We start from the raw sequence: 19,240 nt of genomic DNA on the forward strand, positions 1-19,240 counted from the left end.
TTACTCTTCCCCTCTCACCTTTGGACTGTCTGAAATGTGCAAGGAAAGCCTCAACGGGGAGGAAGGGGCTTGCGGGTGCTTCCCCCTCCCTATGGCTGCTCCCAGGGCCCCCTTGGCCCCACTGCTCTGCAGAGCCTGGATGCAGCAGCCTCCCACGTTGCAGACCCGGGGCAGGGATTTCTCACGCAATAATAATAAAATAATAAAAAAACCAGGCAGATGAAAAGCCTTGAAAATACACAGCTTTAATCTATAAACTTGCAAAGAGAGACCTGGGAGCAGAGCAGAGGTGAAGGCAGCACCAAGGCAGGTGGGAGGTGAAGGCAGCCAGGGAAGGTGCTAGGAGGGATGGATGTGCCGGACTGTCCCCAGTTCCTACATGCAGCAGTGCCATCCCCTTCACAGCTCCCCTTCACATCAGCTCTTCAGCTACACAACCAAATATTCACCGTCACTGCTCCAGATAGTGCCGGCAGTGTGCTGGCAGGGTCAGGCTGAGCACTGGGGATGTGCAGCAATGCACAAGACTTGCACCCCGCCAGTGCCCAATGTAGCAGCGTTTGCTGGCTGAAGCATCTCAGGCATCTGCTTTCCAGAGAGTGGGTTTCAGCTGCTATTTGCCAGCAGCAGGAAGAAACAGTTGTATTACATGTGCAGCGACGGCAGAGAAACCCAGCCTGCCCTGGGAGCCGGCAGGCAACAGCAGCCCCAGGCCACTGCAGACACCTCCACCCCACCAGCTCCAGCCTGCGTGAGGCCAGAGATGGTTTTGTCTGGAGGGATTGAAAAGAAAAAGGATTTTCTCTTTTTTTTTTTAATTTTTTTTTAAAGTCTCTAATCCTGTGGCAACAAGAAGGGGGGAAATAAATGTTTTTCCAGATTGCCATGTGTACTAGAAGTGCCCCAAGTGTCGCTTGGGTGCTCCCAGGATAGTTTTATTTCTCATGCCAGCTGTGTGGGCAGGCAACAGGCTTGGCTAGATGCTTCCCCATCCCAGCCCTTCCTTCGGCAGAACCGGGACACAACCAGGGTATCACTGCCCTCGTGGCAGCAGGAGGATAAAAGCCGACGGCAGCAACTGCAGCAGTGAGGAGCCTCAGCCAAGTGTGGGCATTGGCTGCACCCAGGTGTGGGGCAGCCTGGGGGGCAGAGCCAAGGCTCCCTGGAGGGAAGCAATAGCCCAGCAGCACCAGGGACACAGGGGCTGGATCAGACCCTTCCAGCCAGATGGGAGCAGCGCTGGGAGCAGGGATGGCTGCAGGGGAGGGGACGGCCAGGGGCTGCACAGGTACTCATCCATGGTGCACACACAGCCCCTGCAGTGGCTCCAAGGGGCTCTCAGCCAGGTGTGGGGCTGTATCCTGCATCCTGCTTGGGTGATGGGGGCAGCACTGTGGCTTACTGGCCAGGCTGGCAGTCATCACACTGCAGTTGTTGTCCCAGTGGCACACAGTAAGCTCTAGGCATTGCCCCACAGAGCAGCAGGATCTGGCCCCTGGTCCTTGGTGCTGGAACGATGGCTCTCCTTGTGCACTCTCTGCTCTGTCATATTGTCCCATCCATGCTTGGCTTGTCAGAACCTGATTCCCTCAGGTGCTTGAGGGTAGGATTGGGCCCCTGCTCTGCCTCCTGCCTGCCTGCACCCCCAGGGCTGCCAGCTCCTCCTGGTCACTCTCAGGCAAAGGCACAGCAGCCGGATTTCTTCTTCTGTGACTCGATGTAGTCATGGATCTGGAAGCGGGGCTCGTCTGGTGGCTGCATCGCGCGCTGCTTCAGCTCCCTGGGGTGGTGGGGCCATGTTACCTCCACCTGCCCCCTCGAGTGCTGGTGCAGGAGGCAGTGGGGCTGCAGGGGACACCTCCCTTGCCAGGTCCCCTGGCCCCAGGTACTCACTTGGCAATGGCCAGGAAGGCCAGCTCCACGTTCATGCCTGTCTTGGCACTTGTCTCCATGAAAGGCACCCCGTACTCCTGCAAAGGCAGCATGGCCCCATCAGCAGCCAGCCCTGAAATTCCCTCCTGCCCCTCCAAATCATCCCTGTCACCTGGCTGAGGTTTGGGGACAAGGTGCCCTCCCCTCCCTGCCTTGCCCTAGGTTTTGTGTGCAAGTGGCTGCCACGCTGCCCGTGCTAGAGCCAGGCAGGTCTGGGCACCCATCAGAGGGGCTGGCACAGCTGCATGGGGACCCTGAGTGAGGTACAGTTTTCAGGGGGGGCTGCAGTTGCGTTAGACCACAGCACAGCTCACCCTGGCCAGCGATGCTCCATCCTCTGTCCTCACAGCCCTCTCGCTGCTCACATCAGCCTGCCAAGAGAAGCAAAGTATCACCACATACCAGGGCCAGCTGGCACCCTGGGGGCATCTGGCAAGCAAGCATCGTGGGGTGGGCAGGGGGCTGCCAGGAACTGGGGGCATCAGGGACCTGGGAACATCTAGTGCCCAGAAGAGAATCCAGGACCTGTTGAGCATCTGGGACCAGAGGGCATCAGGGATGTGAGAAGGGCATCCAGGACCTGGGGACACTGGGGATCTGAGGCAGCATCAAGTACCTGGAGCCATGCAGGATTCAGGGAGGCTTCTCATACCCTGTTGGGTGTCAAGTACCCAGCATCATCCAGGACACATCCAGTCCCAGGGGAAAATCCGGCACCCAGTCAGGCACTGGGCAGCCGGCAGCGTCTGGGACCCTTGAAGAGAACCTAGGACCTGGTTGGGCACCTGAAACTTGGGGCTACCTGGGATCTGGCCGTATATCTAGGACGTGGGTGGGCATCCCATACCCAGCAGCTTCCCGCACCGGGAGCATCCCATACCGAGAGCCTCAGCCTTGTGCTGCCCCCCACTGGCTGCCGGGGACACTGCCCGCCCCCCCCCCCCCCCCCGCGCCGCCCCGATCCCCCAAACGTCTGGTGTCACCTCAGGGTCTAACTGAGCTCAGAAAGCAGCAGAGCCTGGCAGAGGGTGCAGGCAGGGTGCACCCAGCCAGCAGGCAGAGCACCCACCGACCCCCATCCCTCCACAGCTACAGGGCCAGCACGGCACAGCACAGCACGGCACGGCATGGCATGGGGTGAAGGGGGACCTTGTACACACCTTATTGCCCAGCAGCATGATGACCACATCCTTCTGGGCGTACTCGTGGATCTCCGTCAGCCAGGCCTGCAGGGCATCATCAGGGTGAGCAGTACCCCCATCCCTCCCCTCTCAGCCCTCACAGCCCCCACCACAAGGACTGGAAAAACAACTTTTTTTGGGGATGGGAACCATTCCAGCATCACAGCCGCCAAACAGTCCTGAAAACGCCCCGTCTCCTGGCTGCAGCCCAAGCCTGCATGTAGTTCATGTCCATCCCAAACCGCGTGTTCTCCCTCCAGCCATTTACCATGTCCCTAAACAAAACTCACCCAGCCATGCAGCACCCAGCCTGGCGTCCCAGGGACAAGCTCCCAGCTGGCCAGGTCTGGACGAAACATCCAGCACTTATGTGTAAAACAGGCTTCAAACTGCCCCAACCACCCACCAAGCCAAGCAGGGCACGCATGACCCAGATCCCTGGGGAGAAACACACTCCTGATCCACAGAGGGGACTCACGCGGATGTTGTCGAAGGACATCTTGCTGGTGATGTCGTAAAGCAGCAGCAGGGCTGGAAGGGAAGAGGCAGAGGCATTGTCCCCTGCAGGGATGTGCTCCAGCCAGTCTCCCCCATCCCTGCTGGAACCCAAACCCACCTTGGGCATCCCTGTAGTAGGCGTGGGTGACACTGCGGAAACGCTCCTGTCCTGCCGTGTCCCATATCTGCTGGGAAGCAGCCCCAGTGAGTTTGGGGAGGGGAACCCCCCCCAGCTGGGGATGCCTTGTGGCTCCTGGCCCAGCTGGACCACCAGGTTCCAGCAATCTGGCTGGGAATTGCTCATTTCCTCCTAAAACTCACCTGCAGTTTCACCTTCACACCATCCACCGCCACCACTTTGTTCTGCAGAAGAGAAGGAGAGCATGTCCATCAGCCCAAAGGTGGGTGCCAGCTAGCCCTGGTGTGCCCGGGCCCCTCAGCTGCTCTCCCCTGGCAGGTGGGATGAAGCCAGGCTGCCCATGGGGCTGGACATTGAAACCTCATTGCTACAAACCCTGGTCCTGCTGGGGGTTGTGATGCTGCGTGATGGCTACAGGGACATCCCGGAGCAGCATCCCCTCATGCCAGGGTGAAAAAGAACCGAATCAAGCCCTGATGGAGACAGGACAGCAAGATCCCAGCCTGCTTTGGATCTGGTGCCTCACTCATCTCTTCCAGCCAGCACCCTTGTCCAGTAGCTCCTGAGTTCCCTAAGGAGCTGGGTAACGAGGCAGGCTGGCCTGCAAAATGCAGGGATGCTGACCCCGGGCTTGCAGCAGCCCCTGACACATGGCCAGGGGAAGTTCAGCAGAGCTGGGGAAGTGGGGAGGTCTTGCCTGAACTACGAGCAAATATACATTTCTCAATAACATCTTGCTGTGCTTTTATAATGTTTGCCCACCATAAAGCCCTGACCCCTCTCCCAGGATTCCTCCACTCCACGTGCTGAAGGAACCATGGCTGCACTAAAATTTGAGCTGTTTGCAGCAATCTGAAGCCTTTGGATGCCACAGGCTGCCTTGGTGACACTCAGGCTTCCTTGCTGATGAGAGCTTTGTTTGGCCCTTAAATGTGGTTGCAAAGACTGAGCTGGGAGGTTGCAGGTAGCACATAGCTTTATCTAGCACGGCAGGAAGAAATCTCCTGGGTTAGGGTGGTTTGCAGGCAGGCAGCCAGGCTGGGTCCAGGGAAGGGAAAAGGCATTTGCAAGTGAGCAGAGAAGGCAATTACTGGGGTTTAAACAATCGCTGTACCCAACTTGGAAGCACAGGAACTTCTCTCCAGGGGCCAGAAGAAAGAAAAGCAGGAGTTACTGATGTGCTATTTTAAGACTTTTTAAAGAATTGTACTTGGAGGGATGAGTCTGGAAAGAGAAGACCCCTATAAATAATTTAGTTGCCTGGAATTGTTTGAAATGGAAATTCGGCCAATGTGGAGATGACAAAATTTAAGAAAACAGGCTGAATAGAATGAAAACACACCCTAGGAGACTCTGGAAGTTACCTACGAGCAGCAAGCCGTGAGCTGCTGGAGGGGGAGGCTTATACAAGGCAGAGAGGGTACCTACAAGCTGGCAACACCCCTGGGCATGCTGTGGGACACAGAAGATTTTCCTTCTTCCATCACTTCGTTGGAAGAACAGGCCACAAGACCCTTCCAAAGCAAACCTGCAGCCCTCGCCCCTAAACTCTGCTCACCAACGCCCCAGTTCCCCCCTGCAAGCCAAGAGCAGCAAAGGCAGCAGAAAACTGAAGCAGCTGCAGCCGTGGAGGCAGCGGAAGCGCTGACCGCACTTGGCACGTGTCGGCAGCGGTGGCAGAGCCCTGTCCGGGGACACCCCCGTGACTTCCAGCCTGAAGAAATGCCCCTTTTCCCTGTGCTGCAAACAGCTCTGCCTACCCGTGCATCCCCAGAGAAACCCCGCAGCTGAAATTTGGTGAATAAAGAGCAGCAGGAAGGTTTAAGCAGGATCCAGTGACCTTAACACCTCCACAGCAGCCAATTTCAGCCCTTTCAAGGCACAAAAATTACAGCAACCAGCATTTGTGCCTGCCAGCCATTGGCCTCAGCCTGGCGGTGCAGTGTGCCAGCCACCCACCACATACCTCCAACCTACGCACCTGGCCGGAGTGGGCTAAACCAAGACTGTTTGCTGATTTAAAGGCAAGAGGTGATGCTTCCAGCAGATTTTTCCATCTGTTATCACTCTCCCAGGGAGAGGTAGAACGGTTTCAGCAAGCGCCTGTTGCTGATTGGGAGATTTGGGGTGCAGAGGCTGGAAACCCCCCGTTCCCCCTTCTCAGCACCCTGTCCTGGCTGAGGTGTGGGTAGGGGGAGGTGAGGGGCCGGCAACCATGGTGGTCTCACCCGGAAATCTATGCCCACGGTGGCTATGAACGTCCCGGAGAGAAAGGCCCCATCTTTGAACTGGAGTAGGAAGCAGGTTTTCCCCACGCCTGAGTCTCCAAGTAACATCACCTGCAAGATGGGCGCAGGGAGAGTGTCAGCAGGATGGGGAGGGGGCAGCGTCCCTGGGTGGTGCTGAGAACACCCCCCCAGTCCCTTGTGTCCCTCCGTTTCTTTCCCCAGTGATGATCCTGCCAGGTCCAGGGAGCCCTGTGAGAGCTGGGGGTGGGATGGGACCCCTGAGGGTGCAGCTAGGCGATGCCCCAGGGCAATGGAGCAGCCCCCAGCCCCCAAAGAGGGGGAGAACGGAAGAGGAGAGCTGGTGCGAAGATGAGTACCACAGCAAGAAGAGAAGTCTCCTGGCCAGCCCCTGGCTGCCTCCCAGCCCAGGAGGCTCCTGGAGAACCAACCACAGCTCCCAGACATGCAGAGCCACCTCAGCCCATGCTTTGCCCCGGTGCTGGGTGCACTCAGCCCAAGGGCTGATGCATGGCTCGGGCAAACCCCGCTGTGTCCGGGATTCTCATCCTATCAGTGCCCAGGGCTCTGCCTGCTGCAGACACCAAAGCAAACACGGTGCCTTTTCCCCTCCTGCTAAGCAAACAGGCTCAGCCGGGGCTCCCCGGCCGCTCTGACACCACCAGACCCAGGCAGGCAGCAGCCAGGACTGATGCTGGTCTCCACAAGCGCAGCTTTACTAGACACCCTGGCGCTGTGCTCCCCTTCCTGCTTGGCCCAGCAATCATTAACCTGATGCTGACTGCATCTATCCCCTGCCTAAAAATGGAAACAAGCGAGCAGGACTCCAGCGAGAAGGTCCACCCCTGCAAACCCACCCTGTGGGGCTGCTGGAGCCTGCAAAGCAAACCCACATGTTCCCACTGTCCCCGGGCCAGGCGAATGCAGTGGGCCACAGCCACCCTCTGCAGGGGTGGCACGGCAGATGCTCTGTGGGCCAGCCCAGCCAGAGCTGGGGGCTGGAAGTGCTCTGCCTCCTGCCAATTCACCTTGCTGGTCAAATCCTTCCCCAGGACACCCCCAACCCAGCTGAGGCTGGAGGGCAGCTGGGAACACCACTGAATTCTGCCTCCACCTCCCTTTGAATCAAGCTGGCAACTTATTTCCTCCCTCCAAGACAAAAATTGCCCTCCACTGAAAGGAGTCAGAGCAGAGAGGATAAAGGCAAAGGAATAAAAGCAGTTTAGGGAAGGCAGCATCGCACAGGATGGCTTTGGGAGCCAGCTCAGGGAGGCAGGGGGAGGTCTGGGGGCTGGCACCCTCTGTGCTGGGCTCAGCCTGAGGCTGCTTATTAAAATTTTTGGATAAAAGGTTCATCGGTGCTGTGCCTTCCCTGTGCAGCTGGGAAGGGGAGGGTGGTTCCCCAGGGCGACTTTGAGCTGGGCTGGGGAAGAGGGGGGTTTTCTGGGAGGAGGGCTCCCACCCTGATGCCTGGCAGGGGCACAGGGGCACTGGCAGTGTGGGGGGCTGCGCGGTGGGTGTGGGGCTGGCTGGGCACAGGGGCACTGGCAGTGTGGGGGGCTGCAGGGTGGGTGTGGGGCTGGCTGGGCACAGGGGCACTGGCAGTGTGGGGGGCTGCAGGGTGGGTGTGGGGCTGGCTGGGCACAGGGGCACTGGCAGTGTGGGGGGCTGCAGGGTGGGTGTGGGGCTGGCTGGGCACAGGGGCACTGGCAGTGTGGGGGGCTGCAGGGTGGGTGTGGGGCTGGCTGGGCACAGGGGCACTGGCAGTGTGGGGGGCTGCGCGGTGGGTGTGGGGCTGGCTGGGCACAGGGGCACTGGCAGTGTGGGGGGCTGCAGGGTGGGTGTGGGGCTGGCTGGGCACAGGGGCACTGGCAGTGTGGGGGGCTGCAGGGTGGGTGTGGGGCTGGCTGGGCACAGGGGCACTGGCAGTGTGGGGGGCTGCAGGGTGGGTGTGGGGCTGGCTGGGCACAGGGGCACTGGCAGTGTGGGGGGCTGCAGGGTGGGTGTGGGGCTGGCTCGCCTCCTGAGCACACATGCTGGCCCCCCCACCCCTGTGCCCTTGGGATGCCGCGATGGGCTGGATGGGTCCTGCTTCCCCCGCCCTGTAGCATGCGGGGCGCCGCTGCTCGGGCTGGCAGGGCCCCCCTTGCCCGGAGGAGGGAAGGACGGGCTTTCAGAGGGCAGAGCTCGCCCGTGCCCCTCCAAAGGAGTCCTGCTGCCCACCAAGCCGAGAGTCCCAAAAGCACCGTTCCTGCAGATGGGCACCCCACCGCCCCCCAGGGCAAAGACCCGCCCCCCGGGTAGGGACCCCTGTCTCCACCTCCCGGGCAGGGATCCCCATCTGCTAGATCTGGGACCCCCCGGGGCGGGGGCGGGGGCGGGCAGGGCTGGGGGGGCGCTTAGCTGGGGCCGCCGCCTCCTTCTCCTTCCCCTTCCCCGGCCCGCAGCCGCTTCCTGCGCGCGATCGCGGCAGCGGAGGAAGCGGTTGGTCCCCGGGACCCCCCCGGGACCCCGCTGGGTCGGGGGGCGAGCTCCAACCTCCACCCCGGGCAGGGCTTGGGGGCTGCATCCTTGCTTCCCCCGCCGCACCCCGCGCCGCCTCTCACCTTGCCGGCCAGCTCGTAGTCCCGGGGCAGCGCCGGGGGGTCCCCGTTTCCCACCGGGGGGTCCCCGTTTCCCACCGGGGCGTCCCCGGTCCCCGCCGGGGGGGTCCCGGTCCCCGCCGCCCCGCCGGGGCCGCTCATGGTGCGATCGAGCGGAACCTCGGCGGCCCCACCCGGCCCGCCTTCCTCCTCCTCTTCCTCCTCCTCCCCGGTCAATGCCACCCCCGAGGCTGTGCCCCGGCCGCCTCCCTGCCCAGTCCGGCCACGGAGTGAGGAAGAGGAGGCTCAACGCTGGAAACCTGCCCCCCACCCCGAGGACCGCGGGGTGCCTGGGTTTGCCGGGCTCCGACAGCACCGGAGGGCAGGGAGAGCCCCAGCGTGTCCCTCAGGCACATGGAGGGGAGAGGAAGAACCGTTCATCCCACAAGTGAACAGCCCCCCAGTCCTCCGCAGAGTGTGAGGATGGAGACCCCAGTGCTACCAAATCACCCCTGCCACTCCGGGACAGTAGCCCCTGCTCCCACCCCACCAGCCCACCCAAGGGTGGGAGGTTTGTCCTGTCTGCTGCAGCCTCGATGGCTGCTGAGCTGGGCCCCGGGCCCTGGGTTACCACCAAGGTTCCGTGAAGCCAGGAGGAAGCCAGAAGCAGCAGCTGGTAGCCAGAAGCCACGCTGCCATGAGCCCGTTCAGCAGCACCGCATCTCTGCCGGGATGGTTGCTGGGGCTGCCGCTCTCCCTGGCTGCTTACAGCCCCCAGAATCATACATACATACATACATACATACATACATACATACATACATACATACATACATGGGCCCAGATCATGGTGTGCTTCGTTTGGAAACAGCCCAAGCACGGCAATGCAGGAGAAGTCCCAGGAGAGAGCCAGGGATGTTGTGTCACCCAAAATCTCACTCCACGAACCCCTATCCCCAAGTCCATGCACTACAGCTACCCAGGGTCTTCAGGCTTACAGGCACTGCTCCACGGAGAGGAACCTTCAGCCCACGCTGATCTATTTTTCCAGGGACCCCCAGCCCATCTCCCCCATGCCAGGACTAATCTCAGTGCAAACCCCCAGCCCCACTCACGCCGCTGGGATTCAGGCGCGTGGGGATCCCATGCAGAGCCGTGCCCCTCACCGCTCTCCAGGCGAAGGCCACGCACAGCTGCAGGAGGTCTGATGGCAGAGATGCCCACTGCGATGGCACCCACCTCCGCACCTTCCCTGGCTGCCAGCTCCTGCTCCAGACCAGCCTTACTCTGCCCCTCGGGAAAGGGAACCTGTATTTCCAGTCCTGTAACTGTGCTCAGACCCAGCCAGGGGATTTATAGTTTATATACGCTCTTTGGCCAGGAAAGTGCCGCAACTGAAGGCTGGAGCACTTGGAGCTCCTGGAAAGGGCTGAGTTCCCCTGCAGCTTGCTGGAGCCAGGGGGGGGCTGGAAGGGTATGGCAAACTGTGCTGGTGCTCACAGAGTTGCCTAGGCAGGAAAAACGCCTGGCTGAGCATCACCTCCCCACGCTGTCCTTTGCTGCAGGGGAAACGGAGCCAGCAAAGGTGGACAGCATGGCTGAGCGTCCTCTGCCTGCTGGCATTGCCCACAGCGGCACCCTCAGCTGCCAGCCCCTGGGCTGCTTGGCCTCAGATCCCCTGTGCTGGTACCACATGTTTCCCTGCTTCCTTGGCCTGGACTAGAGAGAAAATCCCCATAGGTAACAGGCTCCTCGTGGGCAATAACCATCCCATGGGTACCAGCCTCTTGCTGAGACCCAGCCTTGCTGCGGATGCTGGAGGGATGCCAGTCTGGCTGTGCAGTGAAGTCTCAAGTGCTGTCTCTGTCCCGGGCTCCTTCAGGAGAGGGGACACATACATCAGAGCCGCTTGCTGGCCCTGCAGCAGCTCCACAAATAGCACTGGATGGTGGCCGAGTGCTCTTCCCAGGAGCTGCCGCCAGCTGCCTGACTTTTCCCAAGGGCCCCAGGCTGCAGAGGCAGGACACAGGCTGGCTTCTTGCCGGGAGAGCAGGGCTGCTCCAAAGGCAGCTTTCCTGGTGTGATGCAAAAGGCTGCACTCAGGCACAGGCCCACCAAGGGTTTTGAGACGTGGGGCCTCATCCATCCTCCATCCCTCCCAGCAGCCTGAAGTGCACCTGCTCCCAGCTTGCCAGCAAGCACGCAGCCAGACCGGGCCCCTCATCCAGCAGCACCGAAGCAAATTCTCTCAATTCTTTGTGCTTAGCACCACCAGATTCATAGAACCATAGATTATGAGTACCCAAATAAAACTGTTCCCCCAAGGGTGAGCAAGGTTGCACAGCCCAGGGAAGAGGGACTAAGTTCTTACCGTAAACCCAATGCCCACAGTGGCGGAGAAGGAGCCAGGAATGAACTTGCCCTGGTCAAACTGGACCAGCAGAGATGTCTTCCCCACACCGCTGTCTCCGACCAGGATTGTCTGCAAGAACCAGGCAAAGAGGCATTGGTGCATGACAGCAGGCAATGCAATACCAGAGCCTGCAGGCACAGGTGTACAGCTGGGAGCCGGGTGTTTGGGGAGAGGTTGCTTGGGGGGATGTGGCAACAAACACAGCATGATTGGGAGGGACTAGTCCAGCCCCAGATCATGGTGGAGACGTGGGCCCTGTGTGAGCCCCATGGCAGTCCCCCCTGCACAGACTTGCTCAGCAGCAGGTTGTCCCCATGGGCTGCTGGATGCCAGTGCCATGGCCAGATGGCTCATCCCGCTGTGCCCTGTTCTTTGCTGTCACCTTTGGTCCTGCCACCTGCCTGAGAGGGAATCTCCACCCCTCTGACCATCTCTGTAATAAATGAAATATGTCCCAGGCTGAGCTTCAGGCATGAGCCCACCGTGCCCTCTCCAAATGCAGAGAGGTGGAAGAGAAAGCAAAGTGCAGCCCATCATGCAGAGCAAGCAGGAGAGACAGCCTTGCTCTGGCTTGGGAATCAGCTTTGGCTCGCACAGCCCTGGTGGAAAACCTCTTTGGGAGGACTCTGGCAGTGCTGGATTAGGTCCAAAACCATCTAGTAAAAAGAGCATCTCCTGCCGCTGCTGCATGCAGCCGCTGCCACAGCCACACAGCCTCTCCAGGGCACTGGGTTGTCTTCATGCTGCATTAATGCCATGGACCTGCAGCACTCCCCGCCAGGCAGGGCACTGGGTTTGAAGTCACAGAGCCCTCCTGCCTCTCCAGCCCTCCATGGGGAGCCCCAGGGCTCTCCCACAGGGAGCAAAGCTTGCTTGTCCCAGAGCAGAATGGACAAGGGAGCTGTGCAGGTGTCAGAGCTGGGGCACTGCCATCACCTCCTGAGAGCTCCCAGGCTGCCAGCCCATGGCCTTGGTACCCACAATGCGTCCCTGAGGAGCCCAACCTCCTTTCTGCTCCTGCCCGCGTTCCTCCAAATCCCTGACCTAAGGGAGACCAACAGTGCAAACACAAACCCCTCCCTCCCCTCTCTGCCGGTAAATGGGTTTTGTTCTCAGAGCCACCGGCACAAACATTCCCATCCTTTCAGGAAACTGAGGCACTTTCAACCTTTTTGTAGACACAGAAGTTAAAACAAACACTCTGCTAACCATCTTCTTGCTAAGAACTGGGTTTGGCTCTGACTTTCAGGACATGGGTGTTCCTGTAGCTGCACCCCTGGCAAGCACTGAGCAGTGTCCCCCCTGTCACCAGTCCCCTGCCACCTCTGAGGCTGCAGGGCTGCATTGGCAAGCTGATGAGGCTGAACCTCTTCACTCTCTGCCTTCAGTTGTGCTGCACTTTGCTGCATCTGTTGTTTCCCCCTCCTTGATTTGTGTTTAGTCTGATGCAGCTCCAGCAGCTCTGCTCCATCCTGGGGCACCTCAGCCCTTTGTCCCCAGCCCAGGTGACATCACAAAGGTCACTCTACCAGCTGAGTGGGAGATGGTGCTTCAGCATCTTCCTGACAGCCAGGGGGGCCTCCATGCGTGGATGGTCCTGTCCCTCCGTCACCTCCCCTGCACCAAAGGGCCCTGGGGTGAAGCCCAGGCTGGCAGCACTTCAGGCACTGCACGCTCCCCCTTATGAAGTGCAGGGCAGATGAGCATAGAGGAATGTGTTTAATCAAGTGCCTGAACAGCCCTGGAAGATCAAGGCCTGATTTCATGCTCCAGGAGGCCACAGGGGATGCAGCCACCAAGCGTGTGCCACAGTGCCTGGCACTGTGGTTCCCACCACCCCATGGACCCCGAAGGAGTGGGATGAAACCAAAAGCCAAGGAGCTTGAGGACCACAGACAAAGCAGGAACATGGACTGGCAGGAGACCAGCATCCTCCCTAGCATAAATTACCGCACCACAACCTGCCTGTGGCCTGCTAATGCCAATACGCTTCAGTGAAGTGCTTACTTCGGTGAATCAGCGTTTTCCCTCAGAAAAAAACATCCCAAACCCCAAACACCTCCTGGGAAAAGCCTGACCTGCTGAGTGGAGCTGTTGGCAGGAGGGAGCCCTGCACCTCTGCCAGACACAGACCTGTGTGCTGACAGGCAAGCAACCTGCGGCCAGATCCGCAGCTGGATATTTCTCCCTCCTCCCTCCCTAACTAGACATGAGGCTGCTTTTGGGTCACTCGTACATTCAAAGCAGCCTCATGGGCTGGGAACCTGGACAGGATATTGGGAGGCAGAAATCTCTGGGTGAAGCCCTTGTACATGGGCCAGAGGAGCTCCATCACCTCTTTCCCTGCAGGGAATTTCTCTGCCCTCGGTTTTGCCCTGTGGTCCAGACACGTTCCCATTGCAGAGAGTAGGATCTGCCCTGGAGCAGTCCCATAGGAAAATACCCCAGGAGTTCATTACCATCGGGTTCCTGCAGCCCAGCACTGCATTTTTTTGGTGTGCTGGGAGATGCAACGCTGTACCCTGCAGTGCTGTCTTCAGGAGCAGTTAATGCAGAGAACAGCATTAATTATAGAGGGAGGAGAACTGGCTGGAGTGAGCACCAGAAATCCTCCAGAGCCCAGGATTTACAGCGAACATGTATAAAAGGCAGACTCCCCTATCAATAATTTAATTGGGATTTATAATAGAGACAACTCATGAATTGCTTCATGACTTAATAATAATAATAGTAAAAGCTGGCCTGAATCAGCCAAGACACTTTCCTAATGACTTTAGGAAAAGCACATGGGCTCTGTGGAAACCACTGTGGCCTTCCTGGCTACCAAATAAACATAAATGAAGCATAAACCCTGCACTGTGGAGTGGGTGTGACTAGCCAGCTGTCACAGTTTATCCAGTTTTGGGTATCTGTGTGTGTGTGTGCACCTGTAAAACTTCAGTAAAAAGTTGCAAGATTCCTTCTGGTGCTGCAGCTCCTCTCTGCATGGTGGTGTGAGGACAGAATGGTGCTTTGCCAGGGTGCATGCACAGATGGGCTGGCCAAGGGACCGAGGGAAACCTGCCCAAGACCTGGAAAACCACTTGGTGAGAGTCCCAAAGCACCACTCTTGAGCTCCAGCACAACCACACTAATTTTTGTTTCCAGCTAAAGGAAATTATTTCCATTGGGTGGGCAGAGCTAACCTCATTTTACCAACCTCTCCACAGCTCGCCTGCTCCACAGCCCCCATGGAAAAACAGGCACAGTTTGCAACACACTCCCAGGCAGACCTGTCTGCCAGCTCTGCCTAGGGAAAGAACAAATATCCTTCCCCACACCTCAGATTGGTAGTTTTGGGGCTAATTTAGACCTAGACAAATCACCTCCCTTCAAAATCACTGCTGGCTCAGCATGGGCTGCAGGGACAAGGCAAAGCAATGGAGTGGTGAGGGCAAACTCACTCCGATCTCCCTTACCTGTGCTGGCAGCCAGCATGTAAAGGAGATATTTCAGTCTAACATGCCTGGGGAGGAGAGGTTTTGCATGGCTGTCAAGGCAGCGTAGGGAGGTGATTGCTGCATTTCCAGTGCCAGCCAAGCGGGAGATCTGGGATAGTGTGTGTGGGCTGAGGTTCCAGTTCATTTCTGCTCTTTAGCACATGGCAGCTGGACCTGAGCTAAATGTAGTTGCTAAGAGCCTAACAGGGTAAAAATACAGTCCTAGGGTTTGCAGGGAGGGGTGAGGTGCCCTCCATGGGCTCTGCTGTTGCTCTCAGAGAGCTGCTGAAGCCCCAAACCCAAAGGTTTGCTCCCAGGTCAACAGGATTTATCACAACAAATTGGGGCAATTGTGTACGTGCATCTCAGCACAGCTGTCTGCAGAGCTCAGCCAGGACACACAGCACAAGGAAAGGTCTGAGAGTGAAGCTGTGGCTGTTTTTGGCCCCTTGCCACCCTGCTCTCATGGTCTCGCAGGGATGTGTTATTGTGACTTATTTTTACCTGCTTTATATACAAAACTGTGCTGCTTCTTCTCTGCTCCAGGCAGTGCTCTAAGGCAACTTGGATGTTGCTGGATGCTGCCTTGAGCTGTCCTGTGCCACAGGGACACCTCAGGGCTGTCCCCACGCTGTCCAGGTGCTGTTTAACCACGGCCAAGCCCCTTACACTGGTTTGAGCCAGCGCCTGGGACCCTCTACGAGCCCCGCTGGGCCCTTGCCCTGGCAGAAGCTCTGCTTCAGCCCTGTAGATAGGTAGCTGGCTCATATCACACAGGGGATTCCTGTTTGCAAACCCCGTGCTAACACCTTGGATCAACCACAGTCCAGGGGCTCGCTCTCCTCCCCTCCTCCCCCTAAGACTTGTTCCAGCTAAATGGATCTAAGCATCCAACAATAGGAAGAAAAATTTGGCAATGCTCCAAATCACCTGAAAGCAGAATCCATCTCCTTTTGTGCCAAGCAAAACTTTTCTGGAACAGCCCAGAACAAACCTCTGCTGTTCCCACTTCAATTTGCTCCTGGACTGTTTCCTCCCCAGGCCCAGGTTTAGCCACCAGCCAGAAATCACTTAACTTTTACCTCCAGTGTGCACATCTGAAATGTGATTCCTTGCTCAGAAACAAGACCTAGCAAGATATTTGCTGCCTCACATCCCTGGAGCAAGAGCAGGCTCGTTTCTGCACGACAAGCAAGCCAGCCAGGAGCGGCAGCAAAAATACCAAGGGAAATGGCAGGGAACAGGGGACTGGGATGGTTATTTGCCTGGGCAGCTCTTCTGCCCAGAGACTCATTTCCACCAATGTCGTTCCTTAACTGCAGCAGCTCGTTGCTGGAAAAGAGAGAGTTAAAGCCTTGCAAAGAATCAAAGTTTCTTGAGTCATCCCTGGAGGCATGTCCTACGTACTCAATGTACAACAGAAATGAGAGTTGCTAGTAATTGATATTTTTCTGCTAATCAAGGGCTGGGCACATTGCCCTGAGTAGAACAGGATATAGAACAGACTGGGATTTGTGAAGAGGGCACACAGCCCCAGCCCTTTTCCCTGCCCTGTCCCTGCTTTTCCCCTGCTCCCCGGGGGTGTTTGCCCCTGCACAGTCACTGGGGATTGCAGCAAAGCAGCAGTGAGGACAGCAGGGAGGAATGTTGGGTGGATCTGGCAGAGATCAGCGTCTCCTCCACATCTCCTGGAGTTGCAGGGCTGGGACTGACTGCAGAGAGCAAAAGCCCTGCTCCAGCCAAGCCTGAGCCACGCACGTCTGGTGGGGAAAGCAGCAACCCTGGTACCTCCGTGCAAGGTGGAGTTACAAAACATGCTTCCAGGGACCCGCAGAAGAGAAGGATTTTAGAGCAAGGAGAGCAGGGATGGACGTCTCTTGGGACACCGCTGTTTCACTGCAGGGAAGTGCCGGCTCCTTAGGCTGTCTCTGGCGAACAGACCCCCGGGGTGCAGCTCCCCCACACACACCTCGGAGCACGCACAGGACTGCGGGAGCAGCTGAACGCCGGCTGCGGGCTGTGCCGCGGGGCTGGCCCCTTTCCAGCGCTCCTGCCCGCTTTGCTTTCCAAACACGCCCGATCCCGCCGCCCCCCTCCCCAACACCACCTGGGGGTGGCGGAGGCCGGGGCTGAGCTCTGCGGGTTGCCCAGCCCCGGCCGCCGCGGTGTGTGGGGGAAGAGCTGCGGCCGCATCCCCCCCGCACCTCGCCAGGATTTGGGGGGGAGGGGGGGGCGGGACGGGGGATGGACCCCACCGGGGGAAGAGGAGCGAGAAGGGGGGAGGGACAGAGTTTGTCGGGGAAGTTCAAGCAGGCGCCCTGCACCGGCGGTTGCTGTCACACCGCCCCGGCATCCCCCCACCACGCCGCGCGCTTCGCAGCCCCCTCCCCGGTTCCCCCCCCCCCTACCTTGTGCAGCAGGGCCTCGTTGTAGCCAGCCCCCCCCGGGCCGGCGGCGCGGGCCTCCATGGCCGAGGAGCATGGGCCGGCTCCCGCCGCCGGGAGGGACCGGGCCGCTCCTGCAGCACCGCGGACAGCGCCCGCGCCGCCCTCAGCACCGCGGACAGCGCCCAGCCCCGCCCGGCCCGGTCCCGTTCGCTCCGCCCTGCCCGGTCCGGTCCCGTTCGCCCCAGTCCCGTCCGCCCCGGTCCGGCGCTGCGCAGCGCGGCTCGGCTCAGCACAGCACGGCTGGGGTCGGCCTGCTTGGGTTCTATTCAGCACCGCCCGGCTCAGCTTGGCCCGGTCCAGTTCCCCGCGGGACAGCGGAGCGGTGCCAGGTTCGTCGCCGCCGCCGTGCTCGCCCCCTCGCAGGGTTCCCCCGCCCGGAATGGGGGGCAGGCGGGGGGAGGCCAGTCCCGCCCTGGGGCGGGGAGGCCGTGGGAGCTCCGGTCCACGCAGGCAGGAGCCGCGGCAGTTTCCACAGAACGGCTGGTCCCTCTCTAGCCCCCACGCCCCACCTCCGTTTGCCGTGGTAGAAGGGCAGAGCCGGGGCTCCCTGCCCTCGCCACCGGGAGACGCTGCCCTCCCTCCCGGGTGAGAGGCGTGCACGGTAAGGCCAGGCGGGGTTGGAAGGCAGCCCTGCGCAGAGAGGCTTCTTGCTGCCAGCTCCCATCACTTGCTGAGCAGAGAGCACGAAGCCAGGTCCACGCTCTACTCCAGCTGTGCTCCACGCCCGGCTCACTGGTGCTTCACCTTGGGGAGCCCCATACTCGCACCAGGGCTCCCCCAGCTGACCCCCCTCAGCCATCAACCCATACAGCCCTGGGGCATCCACGGGCAGTGACACTGACCTGTGTGGTCCCCAGGGCGAGTGGTGTGTCACCCCAGGGAGCAGCAGTGGCTTGTGCTAGCCAGGCCACTTCAGCTTCTTTAAGTGGCGCTAACCTGAGCCTGGCTACCCTGGCAGCTCCCCTTTGGAAACCCACTGCATTCACAGAGCCCAGTTAGGAGCCTGCTTGGAGTGAAAAAAAACCTGTATTTAGAAACAGGAGGAATTTGTGTCTAAACCTGGAGGTGACAATCAATATCTCATTGAGATCCTTTTCTTTACAACTCCCTTTAGAACAATCTGTTGTTGTTGATTAGACTGGAAAGAAATTAATCTTTACTGAGAAGTTTATTTAAGAGACTCGATTCAATCTCCAGTTCCCTCCTTCCAGATCAGCAGAGGGCCCCAAGCCAGAGGAACAGACCATGCTTCCAAGAGCCATCTGCACCCGTCCAATTGCTGTTTGACTGCCTGGGCCTGACATTGCTAATTATATCTGCCCACTGTTTCCTCTGACAGCAGAGATGGTTCTGCTGGGTCAGCTGATCGGTTTTGGCAACAACAGCCAGAAAAGATGAAACACAACACACAGGGACAGGGGTTTTAGGCTTGCCTGAGGCCAAGAAGCTGAACCCAGGCCTGACACAGACCATCCGTTGGTCTCAAGCACTGGAAGATGATCAACAGCACAAAAATAAGTGACATCATGAGCCGCGGTGTTTGGATCAGATAATTTACAAGTGGCACCGCCAGTATCATGGTTCAACATAGTGCACACACTCCACATCAGGTAGGGCCAGAAAGACAAGAGCAGCAAACCTCAGCGGGACTTCAGCAAAGTCAGGGCAACTCTGTCCCCTTAAATACACCAAGAACTGGTCAAAAAGCCCATGGGTGTCAGCACAATCCTTTTCATGGTCATCCTAGTGCTGTAATGGACCCTTGAGGCTGGAGACCTCATGCTAACGTGTCTCGAGTGCATACTCAGCCTTCTCCTGCCCCAGAGCCCCCACTGAGTGGGGATATTGCCCCGACCCGAGCTGCCTGCTGGGTCACATGGATCCTGGGGACCCAGACCTGCCTCAGGCACCATGTGGCTCTGCCCTGGGCACACAAGCTGTGCCCATGCTCCGACAAACCTCTCCTGGGTGGTGGGTGAACTTAAGCCCCTGTGAAGAGGAAGTAAGCCCCCAGTGTGCTACCAGGTCTGAGACTCCAGCCCTGCTCACCTCTGGAGAGGGATTCCTGGCACATCCCTGCTGCAGGAGAGGCTCTGGGGCTCAGATAACACCCTCTAGCCCATCTCAGCTCCAGTAACATTTGTCTTCCTTTTCTGAGTCATGAAGGAGAGCAATGAGGAGCTGCTGCTGAGCAAGGAGAGCCTTGTAAAGCCAAATTCTCCTGTCCTACTGCAAATACTGGTGTTACACCAGAGACTTACTCGGCCCTACAGGTTTACCAGCTCTCAGGAGGAAGGCAGCTTTCCTGTCTATTGTGAGATCG

At 58.9% G+C, this 19,240-nt stretch overlaps 1 protein-coding gene across 7 annotated transcripts; it reads right to left on the reverse strand.

Moving 5' to 3' along the window:
• Nucleotides 1-229: 229 nt before the first annotated feature.
• Nucleotides 230-17,389, reverse strand: RAB37 (RAB37, member RAS oncogene family). 7 transcript variants are annotated; one of them, XM_055699456.1, is made up of 10 exons: nucleotides 16,879-17,389; nucleotides 10,950-11,060; nucleotides 5,979-6,089; nucleotides 3,933-3,974; nucleotides 3,730-3,796; nucleotides 3,592-3,644; nucleotides 3,093-3,158; nucleotides 2,247-2,303; nucleotides 1,894-1,970; nucleotides 230-1,780 (listed from the first exon to the last, which is right to left on the reverse strand). In XM_055699456.1, the coding sequence occupies exons 1-10, from the start codon at nucleotides 16,936-16,938 to the stop codon at nucleotides 1,675-1,677; spliced, it is 750 nt and encodes a 249-aa protein (XP_055555431.1). In that variant the 5' UTR covers nucleotides 16,939-17,389; the 3' UTR covers nucleotides 230-1,674. The 7 variants fall into 7 exon arrangements, with proteins under 7 accessions (XP_055555431.1, XP_055555405.1, XP_055555412.1 ...); XM_055699430.1 differs by lacking the exon at nucleotides 5,979-6,089 and having other exon boundaries at nucleotides 3,730-3,799; XM_055699437.1 differs by lacking the exon at nucleotides 5,979-6,089 and having other exon boundaries at nucleotides 16,879-17,379.
• Between the last annotated feature and the right edge of the window lie 1,851 nt (nucleotides 17,390-19,240).

The sequence above is a fragment of the Falco cherrug genome, chromosome 1 (genome assembly GCF_023634085.1).
Source record: "Falco cherrug isolate bFalChe1 chromosome 1, bFalChe1.pri, whole genome shotgun sequence".
Taxonomy (NCBI): domain Eukaryota; kingdom Metazoa; phylum Chordata; class Aves; order Falconiformes; family Falconidae; genus Falco; species Falco cherrug.

Excerpts from the sequence above, each read along its gene's own strand:
- RAB37 (XM_055699456.1), bottom strand. The coding sequence starts at position 16,938 with ATGGAGGCCCGCGCCGCCGGCCCGGGGGGGGCTGGCTACAACGAGGCC. Across the intron at positions 11,061-16,878 it reads ACGAGGCCCTGCTGCACAAG|ACAATCCTGGTCGGAGACAG; the intron begins GTAGGGGGGGGG and ends TGGTTCTTGCAG. Across the intron at positions 3,645-3,729 it reads CTACTACAGGGATGCCCAAG|CCCTGCTGCTGCTTTACGAC; the intron begins GTGGGTTTGGGT and ends CTTCCCTTCCAG.